This window comes from Anabas testudineus, chromosome 3 (genome assembly GCF_900324465.2).
Source record: "Anabas testudineus chromosome 3, fAnaTes1.2, whole genome shotgun sequence".
NCBI classification, from domain to species: Eukaryota; Metazoa; Chordata; class Actinopteri; order Anabantiformes; family Anabantidae; genus Anabas; species Anabas testudineus.
This window is the reverse complement of record NC_046612.1, coordinates 10,910,486-10,931,812: the sequence shown is the minus strand read 5'-3', so window position 1 is coordinate 10,931,812 and position 21,327 is coordinate 10,910,486. Positions and strand designations below refer to the sequence as shown.

The following is a 21,327-nucleotide window of genomic DNA, read 5'->3' as shown; positions in this document are numbered from 1 at the left end:
ACTTCACCACCCTCTGCACATCCCTTTAGGCATGACTCCTGATCAAATTACAATAAATACGAATTCTGCAAAAACATACAAATTAGGGAGAAATCCTTCAAATTCAGATTTGTAAGAAATTATCTGATTGGTTAACCGAGCAAGCCTCACTCAAAAACTTAAATATCTCTTCACTGCTGCCAGTGCTGTAGAGTGATGCTGGATTTACAGGAAGGATCGGCAGCACCACTCAACATGATAAGCTTTCAGGCATATTTCAAGTAAAATAAACTGTTTTAATACATAGGACATAGATCTTCTAATTTGACAGATATAATTACTGGTTAATTTCAGATAAGATTAAAAAAAGCTACAGCAGTACAAAACGTGAGTAAAATTTGTTTTAACAGCTGGCTACAATATTAGGAAAGCAAAGGAGCACATGTCATTACAAAGAAACTCAATGTGCACACACACACATAGTGTATAGATAAATATATACATACATGCATTAAAATTCATGATAAAATAATGTGATACTGTAACAGAATAATACTCCACTCCACTTTGAGTTGAGTACATTCATACACTTCCTGTTCTTATAAATTTGATCCTGGTTCGTTTAAGAGCTAATTCTCTGAACCCAAACATATAGCGTGATGTTGACACCAGCAGGCAGCTTGATAAAAGATCGACTAAATCATTTAAAGAGAACAGTGATTTATGATTGCCTGCGGATAGGACGGGGCAATGATAGTTTAAGACTTGTTGAATGATAGCATGAACCAGGAGAGAGTTGCCTTTTAAATAAAGGATGGCGGTAAATTATATGAGAGGAATAAAGCCAAGAGGCAAGGCCCAGGCATTGTAATGAAATAAGAAGAGAGAGAGGGAAATAATCCTCCTGGCTGATCGTTCATTCTTAATGAATGCAGACATTCTTCTTTTCCGGTCATTACCACATTCATGTAAAGTAGTTCTCTACTAGTGCCATCATATGATAAAACAATATTTATTATTATTTGTGTCTGAGACAAGATGACATAACGCTTTTAAAAGAGATTAGTTTGACATTAAATGTTAGCCTTTAAAGATTAATTTGGTCTTGGCAGACCTATTATACTGTGTAATTTCCAGTTCTGTCATTGTGTGTTAACGGCTTGTGCTTTGCACTATGTAACTAATGCATTGTCTAAACCAGTCGAAGTGCCAGAGCATCAACATTTTCTGACAACCTCATCAGAAATAGGAGTCCAATAAACCAACCTAGCAGTAAAGAAATAGTGACCAGCATTAACAAGCACGCAGAGGAAGGATGACACACAGAATAATTAATATTAAGTATTTTTGGTGGCTGTGACCAGGCTAGCCTACATACACGCCTAGCTTTTTTTTCCTTAACTATGTCAAAACCAACAAGTCTCAGCTGAACAGCATCCAAGTTCTGTAGAGAAAGTGGCAATCCATGGCTACATTCATCACTCTACAAACCACCAGTGGCCTGCACAACGGGTGGAGGCAAAGCAGCCTTCTTTAGACAGGCCTGTCATTTTAAACCACAGGAGATTCAGCTGCTAAAATAATAATATCATAAACTATCTATATCATTTAAATATATTTTATATTATTGTTAAAATAAAATAAAATCATAATTTGGTGCAAAGTGAATTAAATTAAATGAAGTTTTCTGGTAGTGTCCAATCATCCTTATGTGGATGTCTAATTGTTGACCCAACCTAAAACTGCTAGTACACATTTTGACACATGGAAAACATCGGGTTCTAATATTTTCTGAAATGTGAAAGTTAAAATGGGACATTTGGGGCAAATCTGAAATGCAATATATTTGCTTTTTGCAACTCCCAGGCAATGATATTTGTTTTCTCTTGGGAGAATCTAGCTTCAACTCCACTCTCCATTGCAAAACTAATGGGACACCAGCAGAGAGTTCTGCTTTTTCAATGGAAAGAGAAGGATGATGCTAGACCCTAAGACACCCACTGATAATGTGTTCTTCCTAGTCCCATCCCACTCCCACCTACACTGCAGGTGAGATGTGCCTCTGTCTTCAAAATAACCATAATCATCCTGTCTTGTGTCCTGTCACTGTGCTTCGCATTATGTGCACCTGAGTTATGATAACAAGACAAGGCTCCACCAGTTGTTGCCTGTTACTCTTGAAAGTACATTGACATTTGAAGACAAAGGTACTGCTAGAATCTATAGGATGTATTTAAGTCTTAACTTTTTTTTGTCCTACATGACTAATCAAGCATTCAGCACAATACCTATAACTACTACTACTACTATAGGACAATATATTCGTTTTTTGAAAAGTAGGTCTACACAAATAACATGCATGGTGAATTAACTTTGTCATCAGAGATTACACAATACTGACTCTAAATAAGGCCTTTGGGGGCAATTTCCCTTCAAAACCACCCACAGTATATCTAACAAGATTGAACTTGGAGGAGTTCTTGTCATTATCTCAAAGCACTAAAATAATTGTCCTTGAGGAAATTAATTACCTTTGTGCACTATTGCACCGAGTGTGGAACGTGATTTAGAGTTAATGAAAGCTGAAGCACTGTGATCTCACTTGTCTCTCCTTTTTCAGGGTAGTATAGTCATTTGAATTGGTCAGTCATTTTTGTCTTTTTTTTTTTTTATTTTTTAAATGACCTTAAAGTTAATTTTCCTTCATCAAAATTGTAAAAAAAAATGGCATTTTGATTCAAAATAAGGTAAATCTTTCACCATGATGCAAAGGAATAATGTTAATTTATTTTATTACCATGGGTATTTGTGAAAGTGATTAATAAAATCTACCTTCATCATCTCCAACACTTATGTTGAATTCTGAGATTCAATGTCAATCACCACTTAAATAGTCGGACATAAAATATGTTAAGAACAACTCAATGCTGAATGTAGTATGAGATGTTTGTCAGATAATACGTGTCTGTTCCTCCAAATTGCAACACCTCCCATCAACACACATAAAGACTGCTCACATAATTACACGTTCGTCTCTGAAACAACCGAGTACATCGGGATTTTACAGATACAAGAAGAGGTGAAAAGAATAGGGTGCTATTTTTAATAGCACTCTAAATTGCCCAACCAAATTGAACTGCTTCAAGAAATTTTGCTCAGCCTGGGAGAAAACAGTCTGATAGACACTTTTTCCATCCTAATGTACTGAGTGACTGCAATGCACCCACACCATTTCAGTTTGATCCTTTTATTTGCTGTGAATAGGGCCCGTCAATCTAAGCCTCAGGGAAAGAGAGGCGAAATCATCTACTTTCACTGTGTCTAACACCTGAGGGGAAATGAAGTGAGGTATAGCCACAGTGTCCGCAGGCAAGGAGACGACTGCCAGGCATAAACTAATTAGCGTGGACTGTGTTGAATGGGAAATTAGTTGAGTTGAAGTTGTAACAGCTTCAGCTGTTAATAGCTAGTAGGGTATGAGTTTTTTGTGACCAGTTGTGTTGGCAGAAAATGTGGCCACTCTTCAGCTTTAGGCTAAAGCATAATTTTCAGATGTGAGTGATATATAAATCAAAAATTCGACCCCTCTACACTTTTACAATTCCAGTTTGATTAAATCACTATGATCGATCTCAAGAGATTTCTCTGGGCACCCACTTTTTACAGATGACAAAAGAGAAGTAGATCAAAATGATGATGAGCTTATGCTTATCTGAGTCACCTTTAATTATCACCGTGCATTTAAGTCACTACTAAACTATCTTTTTGGGAGTAGATATCACCAATGTATTAACAGAGCTGGATAAGTCACCACTATTGAGACATTTTGACAATGAAGATAAAACTGGAGCTCTCCTTGAACAAACAACAACAATCAATTACAATTACAACAAGTAATAATGTCATCTTGTCCTCTATCATTGTTCTTGTAGTTGTAGTAACTATTACTACAGCTATGTATGAAGGAGAATGAAAATGTACAAATAAGATGTATGTCTAAAGGAAACTACATGTGATTTTGACAATTCACTTTCACATTGATTTGCAATTTGAAAAACTATGAATTTTTACATTTTGTTTTCACCATTGTATTCCACCATTTCATTTCAACTCCATTCAATTAGCACATTTTCTGATGCATGAAATACATTCAACTGTAATTTATCTTAGAGTATAGGTTTTATTGCGAAACAGATCTTGATCGACCTTTTCATAGAACCAAGCTGCATTTTCTCTCATATTCATGCCACAATACTGGCACAAAGTTTGATGCAATGAAAGAATCCAAAAGGCCAAATCATGTTTAAGTGGCATTTTGATGACATTTCTTTGGCCTGTTTAACCTTTGGTGAGTTTCATTTTTCTTGTGCATTACATCTTATCCATGCCGACCCATTTCTCATTCCCTATACCACCAAACGCTATTTTTATGACTTCTTACCAATCTCTCTACATAAGCCCCTAGATAACAGCGCCAACAATCACAAATTCATCAATACAGCTGAAAAGAAGAGAAGAATGTGAATTCACTGTCGTTTAAAGACAGTGAAAAGCACAAGTGGACTGTTTTGCAATGTTATGCATGTTAGTATCACAAACAACCAAAGTGAGCAATGGATTTTAATTTCCTCATTTTATATGAAGCTACATGCTGTAAATATGATATAAGCCTCTAAGTCCATGGAGAGAAGAGAGGGATAAGCTTCCTGGCAAAGAAAGCCCTGTTGGTTGAGCTCAGACCAAGAGTTGTTCGCCTGCTCTCTAAGATCCATTGCTGTCTAGTTTGGACATTTAAGTATGAATTATTTTGTTTGGGGGATAGGAAGAAAGTTTTTTGGAAAGTACTTGAAAGACAAATGGTGATGATGTCTGGTGAGGAATAGGTTTTTTGAGCTTGATGTGTTTGTGTATGTATGAGATTGCGTGAGAGAAACACATGTTTATCAATTTGAAGTTGAGTCATTGTCAGGAGCCAAGTAAGAAGTGCTGAATTCAAGAGATAAGTTTGACAACAATTGCCTTTGCAATTGTTGTCAAACTTATCTGAAAAGCCTGAAAATATTTTTTCAATCCGTAGCTTGGCTCTTGGGTCATTTCGTCAGTCTGTTGGGCTGACCCTATGTCTCAGATTGTTTGTTGGCAAATTTTAAAGAACATCTAGAGTAAGCATTAGTATAAAAGTTTTTATAGAAAAAGTTTCACATGAATATCTCTCAACGAACTGACACTGGTAGTTCTGAATGCACCACTATGAGGTTACCAGGTTTGGTTTCTGAGTTAAATGCCTTGACAACTAATTGGATTGCCATGAAATTTAGTAAACACATTTATACCCCCCACTATGAATTATAATAACTAAAATATAATGTAGCTGCAGTAAGACTAAGGTCTGGTGAAACATAATAATACACAACTGGTTGGTGTCACCAAAAAATCGGATAGTGTTATGTCAGGTCGCTTAAACATGTTACTCAGTGGAAGCTGAATGTAACTGTAATCATTAACATACTGGGTACAATGTCTAACAACTGTACTTGAGTTTAAATCATGTCATGAATGCCGTTTCTCCTCCAGCGTATGTGGAGTCTCCCAGGAGAAACTGCAGTAGCACATCTCACAATAAAACTCCACTAAATTTCACACCCCTTCCGTCCAACACGTGACTCTACCTATGGCCTTTAACACATACACTGTCTCTGACACTACTAATGCACAGATCCCGAAGCTGGTTTGGTACATTTTATACAGCACAGTGAGTGGCCTGTTGTGGGGGCAGTGTAAAAGGGGGCTTCAGTCTTGTTTTTGTGGAGTCTAGATTAAAAAGGCCTAAGACATTATATATTTTTTTCACTGCTATTTAAAATTATAATAATCTTTGGCTCAGATCTTACAACATGTCATATACTTTGACTGCCTACATTGTAGTGAACTATAAACCACACCACTCAGCACGAGACACCACATAAAACATGAAACTTTTCCCATTATTGCCCGCCTCAGTGATTGCCTTCTCCAGCAGGGACTCGGTCTCCCTCCGTGAGGTACAGTCTTTTCTTGGCTCAAGCAAATGCTACAAACCATTCACAGCAGCTAGTTGGCTTGTTTTTGTAGTTAATGAGGCCTGAAGAGTTTTAGGAATGAGAAAAGTAGAACATATTTTCACACCTCACTTTTGCAGTGAGAAATGGACACTGTTCTGCTTCAGCACAAGGTCATACTTTGCTTCAGATTTAATGAGATACAGTTCGCATATCTGGGTATTGAAATAAATGCTGCAAGGCAAAAACATGAAGCCAGGAGAAATTTAAGATGTACATTTAATATTAATAAAGGGTGTTCCCCATCTCTTACTCAATGCATTCTGAGGCTCACGTCTGCACAAACTTCAACAGGATAAGCAGATACGGAAAAGGAACAGAGATTAGAAATTTGCAAAGAAAAGCAGAAGCTGCAAGTCTCATCAACAGCTCAACAACTTGTGAACTGATAATTATGACAGCACCAATGTGTGTTGTGCTGATGGACCATGTAAAGGTTAGGAATATAAAGCTGAAAGGTGGAGAATGAGTGGGCCAGAGTTTGGAGTTGGATAAGGTCTGCAAAAGAAAATTCCTTACAGTTTAAGCTGGTGGCGTTTCTTTGGGGTTGTGGCATTAACTAGAACTCATAACCAACCACTGTCCAAAATGGATGGACAGAACTGGAGTAGTGTAACAAAGTCTTGATACTGAGAGTACAGACCAATATGTGCCAATGTACCAACTTGCATAAATGTGTAGGAGAGCAATCCTGCTGGCTTGTTACACTGCAGTTTGTGTTAGCATCACATGCTATTCAATTATAGCACAATTGCTGTAATTAGGCAACATCTACTGTATTTGCTTCATCTGCAGCAAATGACTTCAATCTCTAAATGAATTCAGACAAAACTGATTATTGTCTAGCAACTATGTAATATTACACCCTGATTTCATTACAGTGATTATTCTTTTGGAAACTGAAAATCAAAAGTATGCATAATTTATAATGTTCAAGTAAGAAGTAAGATATTATTTGTAAATCTACATTATTCAGTTGCAGTATTTTACTCTTCAGTTATGATCACACATACATACAAGCTCTTTTTCTAACCTTTAGTGTTTAATTTTAAGGCAGAGCCCATATTTTCTATGTGCACATAAGAGTATCTAAGTGTAACTGCACTTACTGTAAGTCTCACTAAACCTAAACCAGTGGAAATACAATAAATATGGTAAGTCACTGCTGGTTGAGGTAAAGTAAACTACAAAATTGAAAATGCAAAGAAAAATCTAAATCCAAAGTTAGGAAGAAGTGAGCTTATGAGGCCTTTATAGCCTGCCCCTCAGCTCTGCTCGAGGCAAGCTAGTTCAAGTAATGTTAATTGCCACTAGTTTAACAAACACTAATGCTTAACTGTCAATGGTTATTGTTGGACATGTAGGTGCCTCGTTTCTACAGGGAAAACAAACGTGTGGTGAGAACTGCTACTCCATTTTGTTACGTTATTGATAACTGTACTGTGTGAGTTTGAGTGCAATATTAAAGTGGTGGGGTACTCATTTTAAGCTTTAAGTCAAATATTATGTTCATAAAAACGTTTTAAAAAGTCTAGCTGAGGCAGCGCTTATTTTATTTACCTTGACCATAAAATACTGCATGAAAACCTGGTGATTCTAATATAAAGCTTTGCTTTCATAGTATATTACAGTACTTTTTAAAAGATAAATGTTATAAAAGCAAAATATATTATAAAATGTACCTTACCAGGAGTACTGCCAAAGGCAACGTGCATTGCCCTTGCAATCCAATGGCACTGCATAAAAAGTTATAAAGTAATTAATTCTGAGTAGCAAAATATGAAGTAGCCACTGTCAGACTTGACATCATACAGTACCAAAACGTAGAGATAAAGCTACAGTAGCTCTTGTCTGTTCAGTTTAATATATTAAAAAAAACACCTTTGCTCAGGGCGTCTTCGTGCCTTGCAAGATCTGACACAGAGTTCAGTGTTGAGAGCTAGTGGAGAAGTCAATTAACAATGCTCAGAAAATCAAAGTGATTTACTCCCATGGATGATATTCACACCCGTTGAATAGCAAGGAGCAAATTGGCTGCATACACCATTACATTAGTGTGACCCTGTGGATAAGCAGCTTTGTCTCAACCTGGCTGTTGGAGTGCCTCTCCCCATGATAGCTTCCATGCAGAGCTTTGTCAGACTAATCCATCCAGCAGAGTGTTTCCTGTGTATCCTGAGTGAGGATACCGAGAATCCAAGATGAGGAAAAACAGCCTTTGTATTATTCATTTCTGTCCTTGTTACTGTGTCATTTCTAAATGAAGGTTAGCTTTTGTCTAAGCCTCTATGGCCAAACAGTGCACAGTAGTGGTCACTAATTCACTCACTCAAGGATGTTGTATGAGAATACTGCAACTTCAGCTTGCTGTCTTTTGTTTGATCGCTGCAACCCTATAAACGCAGTGAATGCAGAGGTGAAAAAGTTTATTTTGTGTTCTGGAAATAAGACAACATCAGAACTATGTGCAAATATTTCAGAAAATACAGAGAAAAGAGTTTCGGTTAAGCCCCTGGAAAAATACACAGCATATCATTACATTGTTTAGTAAAGTAAATACATTCATTGTATGACAACTACCTTCAATTAATGTATGATTACCAACCACCCTGCACTATATAGTCTACAGTACATTTAAGGTTCATTAGGCATATGTATAGCCCCTGATTTAATTTTTAACAAGCCAACCACAACATTTATTGTTTTATAAATTCTATTGTTGCTATAGATCAATGAGCAGTGTATATATGTACAATATAAGGACAGTTCCTCTGACACATCTTATATTCTTGTCTTAAAATTCACACACAATATTTAGCACAAAACGGCTATGAAGAGTGAACAACAAAATTCATAACAAATAGAATAATCATATGTACACCTACAGAACAGGTAAGTACACACTTCAGCAACAAACATTTCAAGAAGGGAAAATGGATGGTTTGGTCTGCAATGCAAGAACAATCACTGCCTTTTCCTTTAACACTCCTGATGTCAAATCTCTCCTGCCGAAATTTATACGTTAGGCGTGACATGCCAATTACTCACTGTCACATCTCAAGTGAATGCTAAACTATAAATTATGCCAACCTCACGGTCACCACATTCAGTCAATTTTTAATGATGCATGAAAATCAAAAGGAGATGGAACAGTGGGGATCTGTGAGGGAAGCATATCAGCACCTTTGCAGGAGGGGGTAACATTTTTCATATTTTCCATCTGTCTCAATAGACGTCACAATCTCAGCTGTAGCCTGAGCAAACTCAATATCCCGAGGATGGGATTTTTTGTAAGTGAGTTTTCACAGTGTATATGTTTCAATTTCTGACACAAAGTTTAAATTTAATAAATATATTGAAAAGAAAAATTACACAGCACCAGGCCCTTCCTCTTGCATTTTTGCCACAGCGGCTTCAGGAAAGGTATGCCTCTTACAGTATAACCTGTCCTTGAAGCTCGCTAGTGGGACAGAGTTAGCAGTGTCCAGGCCATACAGAGCCATCCATCCTGAAGTACAAAAGTGACACCGGGCTGCAGCCTGTGCCAGATGATGGAGGCTGCCACCAACTCTCAGCTAAAGCACTGCTGGACAGACTCCATTGCTTCAGTCCTCAGAGAATTACAGTCTTCCTGACATTCACTTAGGATGACACAGGGACACCAAAACAGAGGTTATTTATTTATGAACACTTCCAGGAACCGTGTGTCCACATGGTTTTAGGTTTCATTTAAAATGCAGATGCAAACTGTCAGAGGTTTTCATTTAACCCCTAGAGTTCAGTAAGGAACTGTAGGTGTTAAATTAGTGTATGCCCTCTCCTCACCAGTGTCCTGGCCTGTGTGTAATTTAGTGCGATCTCCTGTGTAATGAAGGTCTCATACCATTAGATGGTTACCAAGTCCTGAGGTGGCCGTTGTGGCCCATACATTTGTTTTACGTGTCCTGTACTGCAAGGTGTCTAATTCAATGTCATGGCTTCTTTTACTTTATTTCCATTAAAAGTTTTTTTTTGCAGGTAAGTTTCATTATACAAATCAAAGGATAGCTGGTGTAACATTCTGGACAAGTAAATCCACTTGAGGAAATTTTTGTGATTTCTAACTGGACTACACACATTAATAAAATTGATTTGATGAATTCCATGTGACATTTTATTTTAACCACTGGATAGTTTAAAGGTAACCTGTAGAGAGATTGGAGATTGGGTAGAGCTTTAGACAAGTTTTTCTAAGTGAGTCTTGTTTTGTCTGCTTCAAGTATTTACACACAGGTGACACAATGCACTTTGCTTCTAGTGTTGTCAAACTGTTTCATTGATCTAAAGGTGGTGGTTACAAGAAAATTCCAATGGGCACCTTTAATGTGGGTTTACAGCTTTTAGCTAACATTTATTCATATAACAAGTAATTCCTGGTGCTCTCCTCTCTATAAAAGCAGATAGAAACTACACTGTTACCGGATATAAAGTAGAGGGCAAACTTCATAGGTGGTGTGACTACAAACCCTATTTCCATAGTCACTACTTAGGAAATTGTAATAAAAACAAAAAGTCATTTGTCAATTTTCTTTTAAATTTTCTAAAAAAGTATAATGAAAATATTTTTGATGTTTTAATTTAATTTAATGTAATTGTATTTTATAAATATAAGCAAATTTGGGATATGACTGAGCCATATGAATGATCACGTAAAGGTAGAAGATCATAATGGTATTCATAATAATGATCACTTGTGATACAAACTGTATTGTTAACTCATGAAAAGAAAAAAAAAAAACTTGCCAGATAACTTCAAAAGTCATGAACGCACGAGGATAAGAAGTCAGTATCTGATATTAATATTTATGTTTATGTATTTTATATAATTTCTGCCAGCACAGAGAAGGGCTGTCTCATCTCTTCTTTTTAAAGTTTCCAAATTTTTTTTCCCATTGTACGTGATTTGTGGAGTTTTTCCTTATCAAAACCAAAGGTCTATTATAAACACTGTTAGGCTTTGGTTTTAAGCTTTATATATAGAGCCAATTTGATTTGACTGAAGATGTCATAGAAGAAAATCCCTCATCGTATTTATAATGCCCTGACACAACTAAATCCAACCATAACCCCAGATGATATACACATTGCACTGTGGACACTCACGAATAAACATGTACTAATGTACCCATGAGGCACAATACATTTACTGTATTAGCTGGAAAACACTAATACAATTGGAAACCACTTTGGGATAAGCAAAAAAAGCTTTACACTTTTAATGCTCGTCAGGCCGAGCTACCCAGTGAATTCACACAAATAACCAAATGCAATTTAGCAAGTTTATCCCTGCCAAATTTGTGCCCAGCTGGCCATAGCAGCCAAACTTTTAACCACAGTGTAAAGTCTAACTGGGGCCAAATCTCATCAGAATATCGAGCTGTGTATCAAGTGTAACCTCGTTATTCAATTTATTCATATTATAAATTAATCATGTTGGTTATTATAATATGCACAAAGGATAATGGGAATTACAAATCAGTCCACAAACTCAAGCACTCTATCTGCAACACTGGAGTCTGTGCATGGTGTAATTAAATGTGTTCAAGCTATCATTTAAGTTTGCAGAAGCAAAACAGACGTAATTTCTTACACTGAGGACATTAAGAATGATCTATCAAAATTTTAAGTGAGCAAATCATTTACTGGTTTAAAAAGGATCATAATGTTCATTATGACAAAAACTTGTAATTGTGATTCTAGTTTATAACTTCAGAATTAAACTGGGGCGAGTAATGAGGACCTTTGAGATGCTGTTTTGATGTAACTATTTGATGTCAGCCATGAATTGTGGGAATTTTCACATTTTTACTTGGAAAGTACTTCAATGAATGTGGACAATGAATAATAAATGTAAGGACTCCGAGTTTGTGAAGTCTGGGAAAGTTAGTAGATTACACAATACTAATGTAGATTATTGCTGGTCAAGATGAGTATTAGTGAGTCTCCAAAGAGTTCTCGTTTTCTGGACGTTGTTAATTTGCAACAAATTAGTGTCTAATGATAAGTTAGTTGAAAAAGGAGGAAAACTAAAAAAAAAAAAAAACAACAACTTGTTTATCACTACACTCAAGTGGGAGACTCTTGGGGATGGGATATCTGCAAAAGTCGATGGTAAAGACCATGTAAGGCAATTCTCAATGTTCTGAACAAAAACAGGAATAAACCATTTTGCACCGTGTGCAGTGTTGTAGTGAATAAACTGGGATCAAATTGAAAACACAACAAATGGACTAAAACTACCAATTTGAACAAATAATATATAGTGTAAGCATGAAATTATGGAATATCACATGAACAATTGACGAACAATTTAGCCCAAACTGAATAAAAAGATACTTTGAATATTGAAAAAAATCAAGCAGAGGACACTTAAAAGCCAAAAAAGGTAGACTTCAGAGATCACTACATTTTCCAGCTTCCATCACTTTCTGAATGAGAGTGGACTCCAAGGAGAAGGACCCATGATGACCCCACTTGTAAAAGAGAAGCATAAAAAGTCCAACCGGGTTTTGCTGAAATGTGTACTGACACTGAGCCACTGTGCTTCTGGGAGAATGTAAAATGAAGCTTTCAAGAACAGTCGCTCGACTGTGAAACATGGACGAGGCTCTGGTATGTTATGGAGTTGCTTTGCTGCAGGAGCAGGGTGCCTTTATTCTGTGCAGCGCACATTGAATCAGAAGATTATTAAGTGACTCGGGAGTTAAACAAATGTCAGAAAGTTCTGTCTGTAGTTGGTTGGACTAAGCACAGTCACCACTGTTTGTTTTAAATGAAGTAAGCACTATATTTATAAATGACAACAAATTACTAAGGACGAGGTTGGTGTGGATGACAGGCATACACTGTCTCACCCACAATCTGGTCTGTTGTTGAGCCTATGCAGCATTATATTAGCAATATAATTAGCAATTGTTATATGTATTGTTATATATATATTTGTTGTCTTGATTATTAGAAAGCATCATCTGGATGCAATTACATTTCCTCACAAACTACTGCAGATTAGTCATACATAAATCTAAATTGTATGAGAAAGGATGTGAAATTGTAAATGGCAATATTGCATTGTCTAAAACAGCAATCAGCAGTGCTCACATAACTGAAGCTGCAAGGGATAAAAGTATTTGATTTGATTTAATTTGATTTGATTCACAAACTACATAAAACAAAGGCAGGCTACAATTATTCTAGATTTTGTTTCATGAGGAAAATTGCATTCAAATTGGTGGAAAATTATTGTCCATTAGTCCATGAACATTTTTGTTGAGATAATAGTTTACAACATGTTCACAGACCCTCATTCCTCCCTATGTTATTTTAATCTGACAGATTTTGAAGTGCACTGTTGACTGTGACTCACATTATTGCTTTGTTTTTTCCTCTTTGTTTAAAAGAGGCCACCGTATCATGCACACAACCAATGTGTTGATTAGGAAGAAGAAAATATTATATTTACAGTGTAAGTATGTACCAATGCACACTTGTATGTACGTACAATTTGCAAAGTTTGGGAAATAAGGTAATGTTACCTACCCAATCATTACTTGTATGCCATATTAAATCAAGGAAGCAGTGTTAGTCATGTAGCTAATACAAAACATAAAGTAAGATATGCAATAACATTTATAGGTACAAAGTCTTAGCAACATGCAACAATATTTCACTAGAATAAAAAACAAAAAACAGGAAGAGGTTATCAAGAATTCAGCTGCTTGTGAATTATGATTATGACCTAAGACACTTTTTCCAGTTTCCACAGATACAATGATGTCAGATAGAAGGAAATACAGTAGCTAACTTCGGGGACCACAGCTGACAATCCTCATTGGAGTTATGTCCTTGAAACAGAGGCTCTAAATCACTGAACTTTTCATCAGCAGAAGTGCTACAGGACATATATGCTAACATAAAAGCAAACTCACCCACCAGCGCTATTTCTTCCTCCTTTCTGTGACTGTAGCCCGTTTTTACGCACAGCTCTCTTCTCTCATGGCAAGCTGGGAATATTCTTGCGAGACTGATGCACCTCTTACTTCATGCAGCAGTAAGACAAAATTATGACAATATTTCAATAATGCATTTGCCTCACAGTTATTCTCCAGATTCTTGACTCAGTATTCTGTGGTGCACAAACAACTTTAAAGCACTAAACGGTTAATGTTAAAATACCAAGGCATAATTTAATAATGAGCCAAGGAAAAACTGTGTCAGTTGTTCTGTTCGTCTCTGACAGAACTAAGATGGGTTCCTTTATTTTCCATTAAATCCTAATAGGACAAAATTTCCTTTTTGAAAAGAAAAATGTTACAAATAAGGTAGAAACTTGTGCAATGCAGCGTCCTTTCTCTGAGTGTTGGCTGGCTTGTACAGTTCACTCATCGAATTTGTAGAGACCACAGATTAGAGAGAATGGGGTATTGTGTTTGAGTCTTGGTTTAAGTCGGGTGTAAATAAGGGATTCCTGGAGTGAATGAGGGGCATTGCAGCTCTCAATGTTGAGCTGGGAAGCTCCACTGGGGCAGGATCAAAGAACTCAGTCAACCAAGGCTGCTGCTCGACCCAGACTTTAGTCAACCAACCACACACACTAATCTCTTGCCAAGGTCTCGTGAGAGAACAGAAAGGCATCAACAAAACTGAGTCTAATGAGCTTCTACCATACAACAAGAACAAATGACAAACAGAAATGCTGGAGATGTAAATTAGTCAAACTCTTCAGCTCTGTCCATTAACCTCTTCAACTCCCACAGAACATCAAGTAGTATTTAAAAACACAAAATGTGCTGCTGCGATGAACCAGTGAATAAAAAGCTAAACAATAATTATATAGTAATCAAGTACTGAGAAATAATCAAAAAGTACAATGTAAGATGACATACAATGTACATACAATATTAAATATTGCAGTAGGCTTTAGTACCCAGGTGTGCCATTACATCACTACAAAAAAAGACTGTGAGAGTGATATCGTGTTGGCTGACCACCTGGAAAAGAGAAACAAATGGCTGTGTGGGTGCCTGTGCTTACTAAGGTAGTCGTGTTGATATACGTTACTAAATTAAGTTATTGCCTGACAGCCACCATAAAGATTCAGGTAATGTGTTTCATGTATATTCAACAATTGCTGCAGTGACTTTGTTGGTAGAGCGATCGTCCATGAACTCCATTCCTCCTCTCTACATGTTGAGGTGACCTTGGGCACCAAAACCCTGTATGAGTGCCTTCATCTGTCTGCAGCTGTCAAACTACAACGTGGAGAGGGGATAATAAAGCATGTCATTATAATGGGTGAAGGTTACAGTAGTTTTAAAAAGACAAAATGTCTAAGAATTGTTTGGCTAGAAATGCCCATCACATTTAGTCTGGTCTAATGTACGTTCTCGAATGAAGTCTAAAAGTCGATGCAGCCTTGTTTTGGATTTTCTCCGTCCACTCAGTGAATAGTAATAGATGAAATCCACATTTTATGTTCAATTTATAAATCAACAAAACTGGTGGTCAACTAATGTGTTTTTCAAGTTCTTCATCTGTTCCGACTTTGCAGAAAACACACATACTATAATGTGAGCGATAAGTAAGTTATTATGGAAAAGTGACACTGTATTTTATAAACTGTTAAAAATTATCCAATTATTGGTTGTTAATGTGGCCAATTAAGGAAACTGCTTAAAATCTCCCTAATATGTACACATATGCACCAATTCCAAATGTTCCATTTGCACCAGCTTTTAAAAACTCAGTTAATTATGTTAGTAAAATAAATCTGTGCAAATAGTATGCATTGAGTTCAACTTTGAAACTATGACATTTAAAAAACAATTGCTTTCAGACCAATAGAAAACTGTTAAGACAGTCTGCTACTGGTCTCCAATAGCAAAGGACAGTGCTGACCTTTGAGAGAAGAGACAACTGGAGAGTCCAAAACTGAAGAACCATACATTCAAGTTTTTGAGACTGATTCACCATGTCTAAAATATAATTTCCTTTAGAACTGTGAGATTTTAAATATTTTTTATACAAGATCAAAATCTAATGAGTTAAAAAATAAGACAGACTTAGTGGCCATGAACTACTCAGTGTACAGTGGTCTCAATCTGACTTCACTTGACTGAGCACGTTACCGTGTATCGTGGTTTATCTTCTGCGTTAGTCTTTAACAGATGTGCTGTGGTGTCTCTCCTGCTCTGCCTTTTTCATACCAGTCTTGCTCTGTCTTTATTTTTGTCTCTACAGTTTTAACTATAACAAACATAAATACTGTAAATATTTATTTAATTCCTTGCCCTTAATTCAAGTCACCTAAGGGCATGTGCTGAACTAACAAAGAGAACCACTGCTTCCAGACACTAATAAAAAAAAATAAAAATAAAAAAAGAAGCTGTTCTGAGTGTAAAATTGAGCCAAACAAGTTTCTTTCTCAATATTGTACAGCTGCCGGAATTTGATCGGACTCCAAGTCTCTCTGGGAGAATATTGCTGAGAACTAGGGGGAAAGATTCCTCAGCTGGATGATTGGACATTCAGAATACCCAAACCTTAATTCCAGTGTGCAACAGTCATTTATGGCTTCAGGATTGCTCAATAATGCATCAAAACCCACAGGCCTCCAGGGGACACAGTCTGTAATCAAAAAGTAAGTTAAGGTTTTCATAATAGGGCCCTATAAATAACTGGGGACAGAAATGAGGGCATGTAAAATTGATGAAGGATGATTCAAACCCCATGAGGTAGAGGGAGTTTAACGCAGGGAGCGGGAATGTGATGTTGAGTGGCCTGGTGTGATACAGGTGTGCAGAGGGTGGAATTGCATAAGTGATTTGTGTCACCAGTGTTACAATACAACTATGCAGATATATGGGTACTGTTCTTCTAGAGGCACTGTCTGCGAAATGGTGCCATTAATGCAGAAATACTCTCCAGTCTTTAAAGTATTTTACTGTACATTTCAAACGATCTGGTAACACTTGCATAACCTATGGCTACCAATTAACAGTTTTACAGAAGCAGTGCTGAATCTTTTTCTTTTTTTTTTGTAAATAATAAGTTCTCTCTGCTCCCATGTATTACATCTACTTCTCAGAAAAGTTTAAAAACTCTGGAATATCTAGAGTTTATTAATTCGTACATACATATATCTGAGGGTGAAGGCTTTATTATTTTTTCATGGACTCCATACCAGGATATAAGATTCATAAATTCCATGTATTTTCAAAAATGCTGCAGAATCTGCAAACAAAGCTGTGAATTGCACATTTTATTAATCCTGTCAATTTTAAATATGTTTCGTTAACAGACTCTATACATGTAAATCACTGTGGGTTATTTTTTTCCATGATACTTTCAGTTTAGCTCCAGTGAGGAAGAAAGGGGTGGTATATTACTTGAAGGATATGAGTTCAAATTAAACCCTTTCTCCTATTTTTCAGAATGTCGGAGCTACTTCACATTTACTGCAAGATCCTGAGTTCCCCAATGCACGTACACTAAACTATAATGGATTTGTGCTAAGACTGACCTCTGTTTCTTTTGGGAAATCTACACTAGATAATATTTTTTTTTTACATACGAACTGTACTGTGTCACAGTGTATAGTGACTTTTGTAAAATTGTAGTGTAAAAAAATTATTTCTAATAATTTGTATAATTTTCGTACTTCTGGGTGACCCTGCACCTTTATGTACAATGTGACCTGGTTTGTATTTTAAGACCTGAGGAAGGCACATTGATCAGCTGTTGGTCTACACTACAGAACTGTCAATGTGCTGCTGCTTCTATTGGTCATTCTAATTTTAATAAGGTATATAATGCAATTGAGCACACCTTCCTGAATTTTTAGCTACATGTTACAACAGCTGTTTGTTTTTTCCACAAAAACATGGCAGCACACCTACGTGCCAGACACGGCCATAGAGTTAAACAGGTTAGGATGTGATGATCTGCCAGTGGGGTTCATTACTGTAGCACACTACCTGCCCACAGTGAATTAAATAATACAACAGAGGTATTGAAAGAAATGTACAATGGTATCATTGATCAAAAAAGTGAACACCCAGACAGACTTTACATCACCGGTGACTTTACTCATGCACAGACGTTGCTACATGAATATTTTGCACACTTAGCTTCGCTAAGAACTAAGTCATTAATGCCAGGGTTTAGCAAATGAATCTTTTAACAAGCCCCGTTCTGGACATGGCGTCTGTCGCACCACTTTTTTTTAACTTACATATGCTAGAGAAATAAGCACAACAACCCTAACTGCTGATTTGAAAAAGCAGAGTTTAACAAAGAAACTTCATTTTAGCCGTACCGATTCATTTAAATATGCCCACATCAGCCCCACCACTGATCCTTAGGATTGGATTTCTAGTGAGCTTGCATCTGCAACAGTGACAGCAATGATCGTTCATCTACGTCTCTCTTATGTAGTTCAAAGTTTACAGAATAGATTAAGCAGGATGCATAATGAAAGTAACACTGCTATTGTGGTGTTAATAGCTCCTTATCATAGGAATCTAAATGTATGCATTTTCTCCAGGAAAGATAATGTTATCTATGTATTGGAGGCTTCATTCAAGCATTGAAAGCCACCTCTCACTTCTCCTCAGCTTTATACTCAATACCCATTATACTAATCCTGACAATTAAAACAATACCAATTGAATTCCGACTCAACTGTAGTTTCAGCATGCAGGTATTGTACTCAGTTGACTGCCAACCTGACAGATTGATCATTTAACAGTCAGCAGTGACAAATCGGAAAGAAACTATTCTTTATGGCTTTTGGCCAAGTGAAACATCCATCTCTCTTTTTCCAGCTACAGCCTTTCTGATGCTGGTTCACAGATGCCGTAGCAAAAATGTGGTTTACCAAGAACCACAGAAATATTCCTGATTCAAGATTCATTAGTGTCTCTTTTTTTATGCAGAAGGTTCTGCATTCACTCTCCCAGTGCACAAAAACATGAGTTGTGCAGTACTGCAGAAGTAAGAGCAAAGAAGCTCATAGTTTTTTCAGTTGCTGTGCACGAGGTCAGGGTTGCCATTCGTTGATCTTTTTTTAAACAGCATATATGACAAACTTGGGATTTAATGTCAGAGAAAACATTTTGTTGCTCAAAACCAGACACTTTGATGTTATCCACTGAAGTCTATACAGTATGAACCTGACAGACTTTTGGTTCATACATAAATCAGAACTATAAATTAAGCATCCGAATCATTACGAGAGCACAGCCATAGACTACACACCATCTGACAGTGTAAGTGGCATGATGATTCTGTAGCACCTGGATGTCATACTGTGCACCATGTGAGATCTCGGTGCAGTGCAGTGACTCGGCTGCACAGTACAGATTTTCCTTAAAGCATGCAGAATGTCAGAAACAATTTCACCAGAAACACCAACTTTATGTCAAGTTGTTCTCAAAGTATGTTAGTAAATGCACAATGGATCCGTTAGAACAAGTTGCCCACCAATAACTGCTCCGTCAGTCAATCGGAAAAACAGCACCGTGTATGTTTGTGAGTTAGTATTATGGATAAAGCACACTATGTACCAGAACTGTACTGTACTGAAGAATCATATCTTATTAATAACAGTCGTAGTAATTATTAATCATGTTTACAAGCTTGACAGTACTTTTCTAGACTACATTTGTGAGGCTGTCTGGAATACCAGTATATTATGACTGTTTAACAGAAAAAGCAAACCCATGTACTGTAACTTACCATCAAACTTTTTATGCTTTGAGACAAATGTCCCCCTCATGTTTTGGCTGCTGTCCTCGACCAAGTTTTCAAACTCCAGTTTGCTCTGCTGGTTGAGTTTGTCCTCCATCTCGGACGTGCAGCAGGTGTATCCCTGAGGACAGACACGCAGGTGCTCACCTGAGGGAGACAGAGACACAGAGCAAGGCATAGAGTGAATGTTTTTACACACATCACTGCCACAGGATTCGGCTTTTCAAAAGGCTGCGCTGAGTCTTTGATCAAAACTCTCCTGTGATTTTGGGACTCTCATCACTGAAGCTATCAAAGAGAGACAGACCATACCAAATGGGAAAGGATAATATTTGTCGGTAACCTGCTATCATGTGAAACAGAGAGCAACTTTGATACAGCAGCACATACACCTCACACAGGATTTCCTTTATATCACAGTTCAAAGCGGCGCAATAATGGCCACTGAGCTCTTGTGCATCAGTATTATGTACATCAAATGGAAGGCAGTGCATTCAAAAGCTATATTTTATTTTCTTAAAATTGCTGAGGCTAACTGTATACTTATGTAAACATCTATGTGATGACCCCTTTCACCTCACATTCTCATTTGATGCATTGTTCATATAAAAAATACTGATGTTTAAAGCGTTATGCATGAATACATTTAAATGTCAGATTAATTTTTCAGCATCTCAGCTCATCTGCACTGGTATGCCACTGCTTGTAGCAACACTGTTTGTAGAAAAAGTATGTTGCTTCTGCTTTTTAAATGTATTTTTTTACAGCCTCACAATATGAAACCAATATTATCAGAATGGCTAGGTAGCACAAGGGGGAGTGAGAGAAATATTCATTATGTAGACACATAGATGCATTTAGAAACTGGACCAAGTGTGTTATTTTGATGTTGCACACAGCCGTGGTTGATGTGAAGTTGAAGCCTCTATTCAACACACAAATATGTTTTCTGGTGAATAAGTACAGACAGGATTCATAAAAGGTGAGAAAAAACCTTTTAGTGTTTGAGGGCAAACACTGACTGAAGAAATAAATATACAAGAATTAAATATACATCAATCCTTAAAAATGTGTATATCAGAGTGTAAACTTGTGTAAAAAAATGGCCAGTACTTGTTAAAATACACAAGCACTGGGTCTTGGGACGGTTTTAAATAATTTGTCAACCGTGCTTGCTTGGGAAAGGGGGTTCCTAAAAAGGCATGAATTAAATAAAGGAAGGAGGAAAAAAAAAAGATTCTGATTGAATGAAAAATTTAACTCTACAGCGATAATGCACATCACTATCTGTCAGAAACCAGGCTTAACCCATCATGCATTTAACACAACTTCTATCTCTGAGCAAGGTGATGACAGCATCACCAGTCAGGTCATGTGCTTTTTACTATCAGGTACAGGGAGACGTGAGATTAGAGGTACACTGATCTGTGCCAGATACATACAGATTCCCAGAGCTATCACAGTC

General features: G+C 36.9%; 1 protein-coding gene across 1 annotated transcript in view; it reads right to left on the bottom strand.

Moving 5' to 3' along the window:
• The window catches only part of gpc6a (glypican 6a), a 108,802-nt gene that overhangs the window by 60,379 nt on the left and 27,096 nt on the right, over window positions 1-21,327 (bottom strand). The window contains exon 2 of the mRNA XM_026377694.1: window positions 19,851-20,009. Coding sequence (XP_026233479.1) covers window positions 19,851-20,009 — 159 coding nt within the window. The remainder of the gene's footprint in view (window positions 1-19,850; window positions 20,010-21,327) is intronic.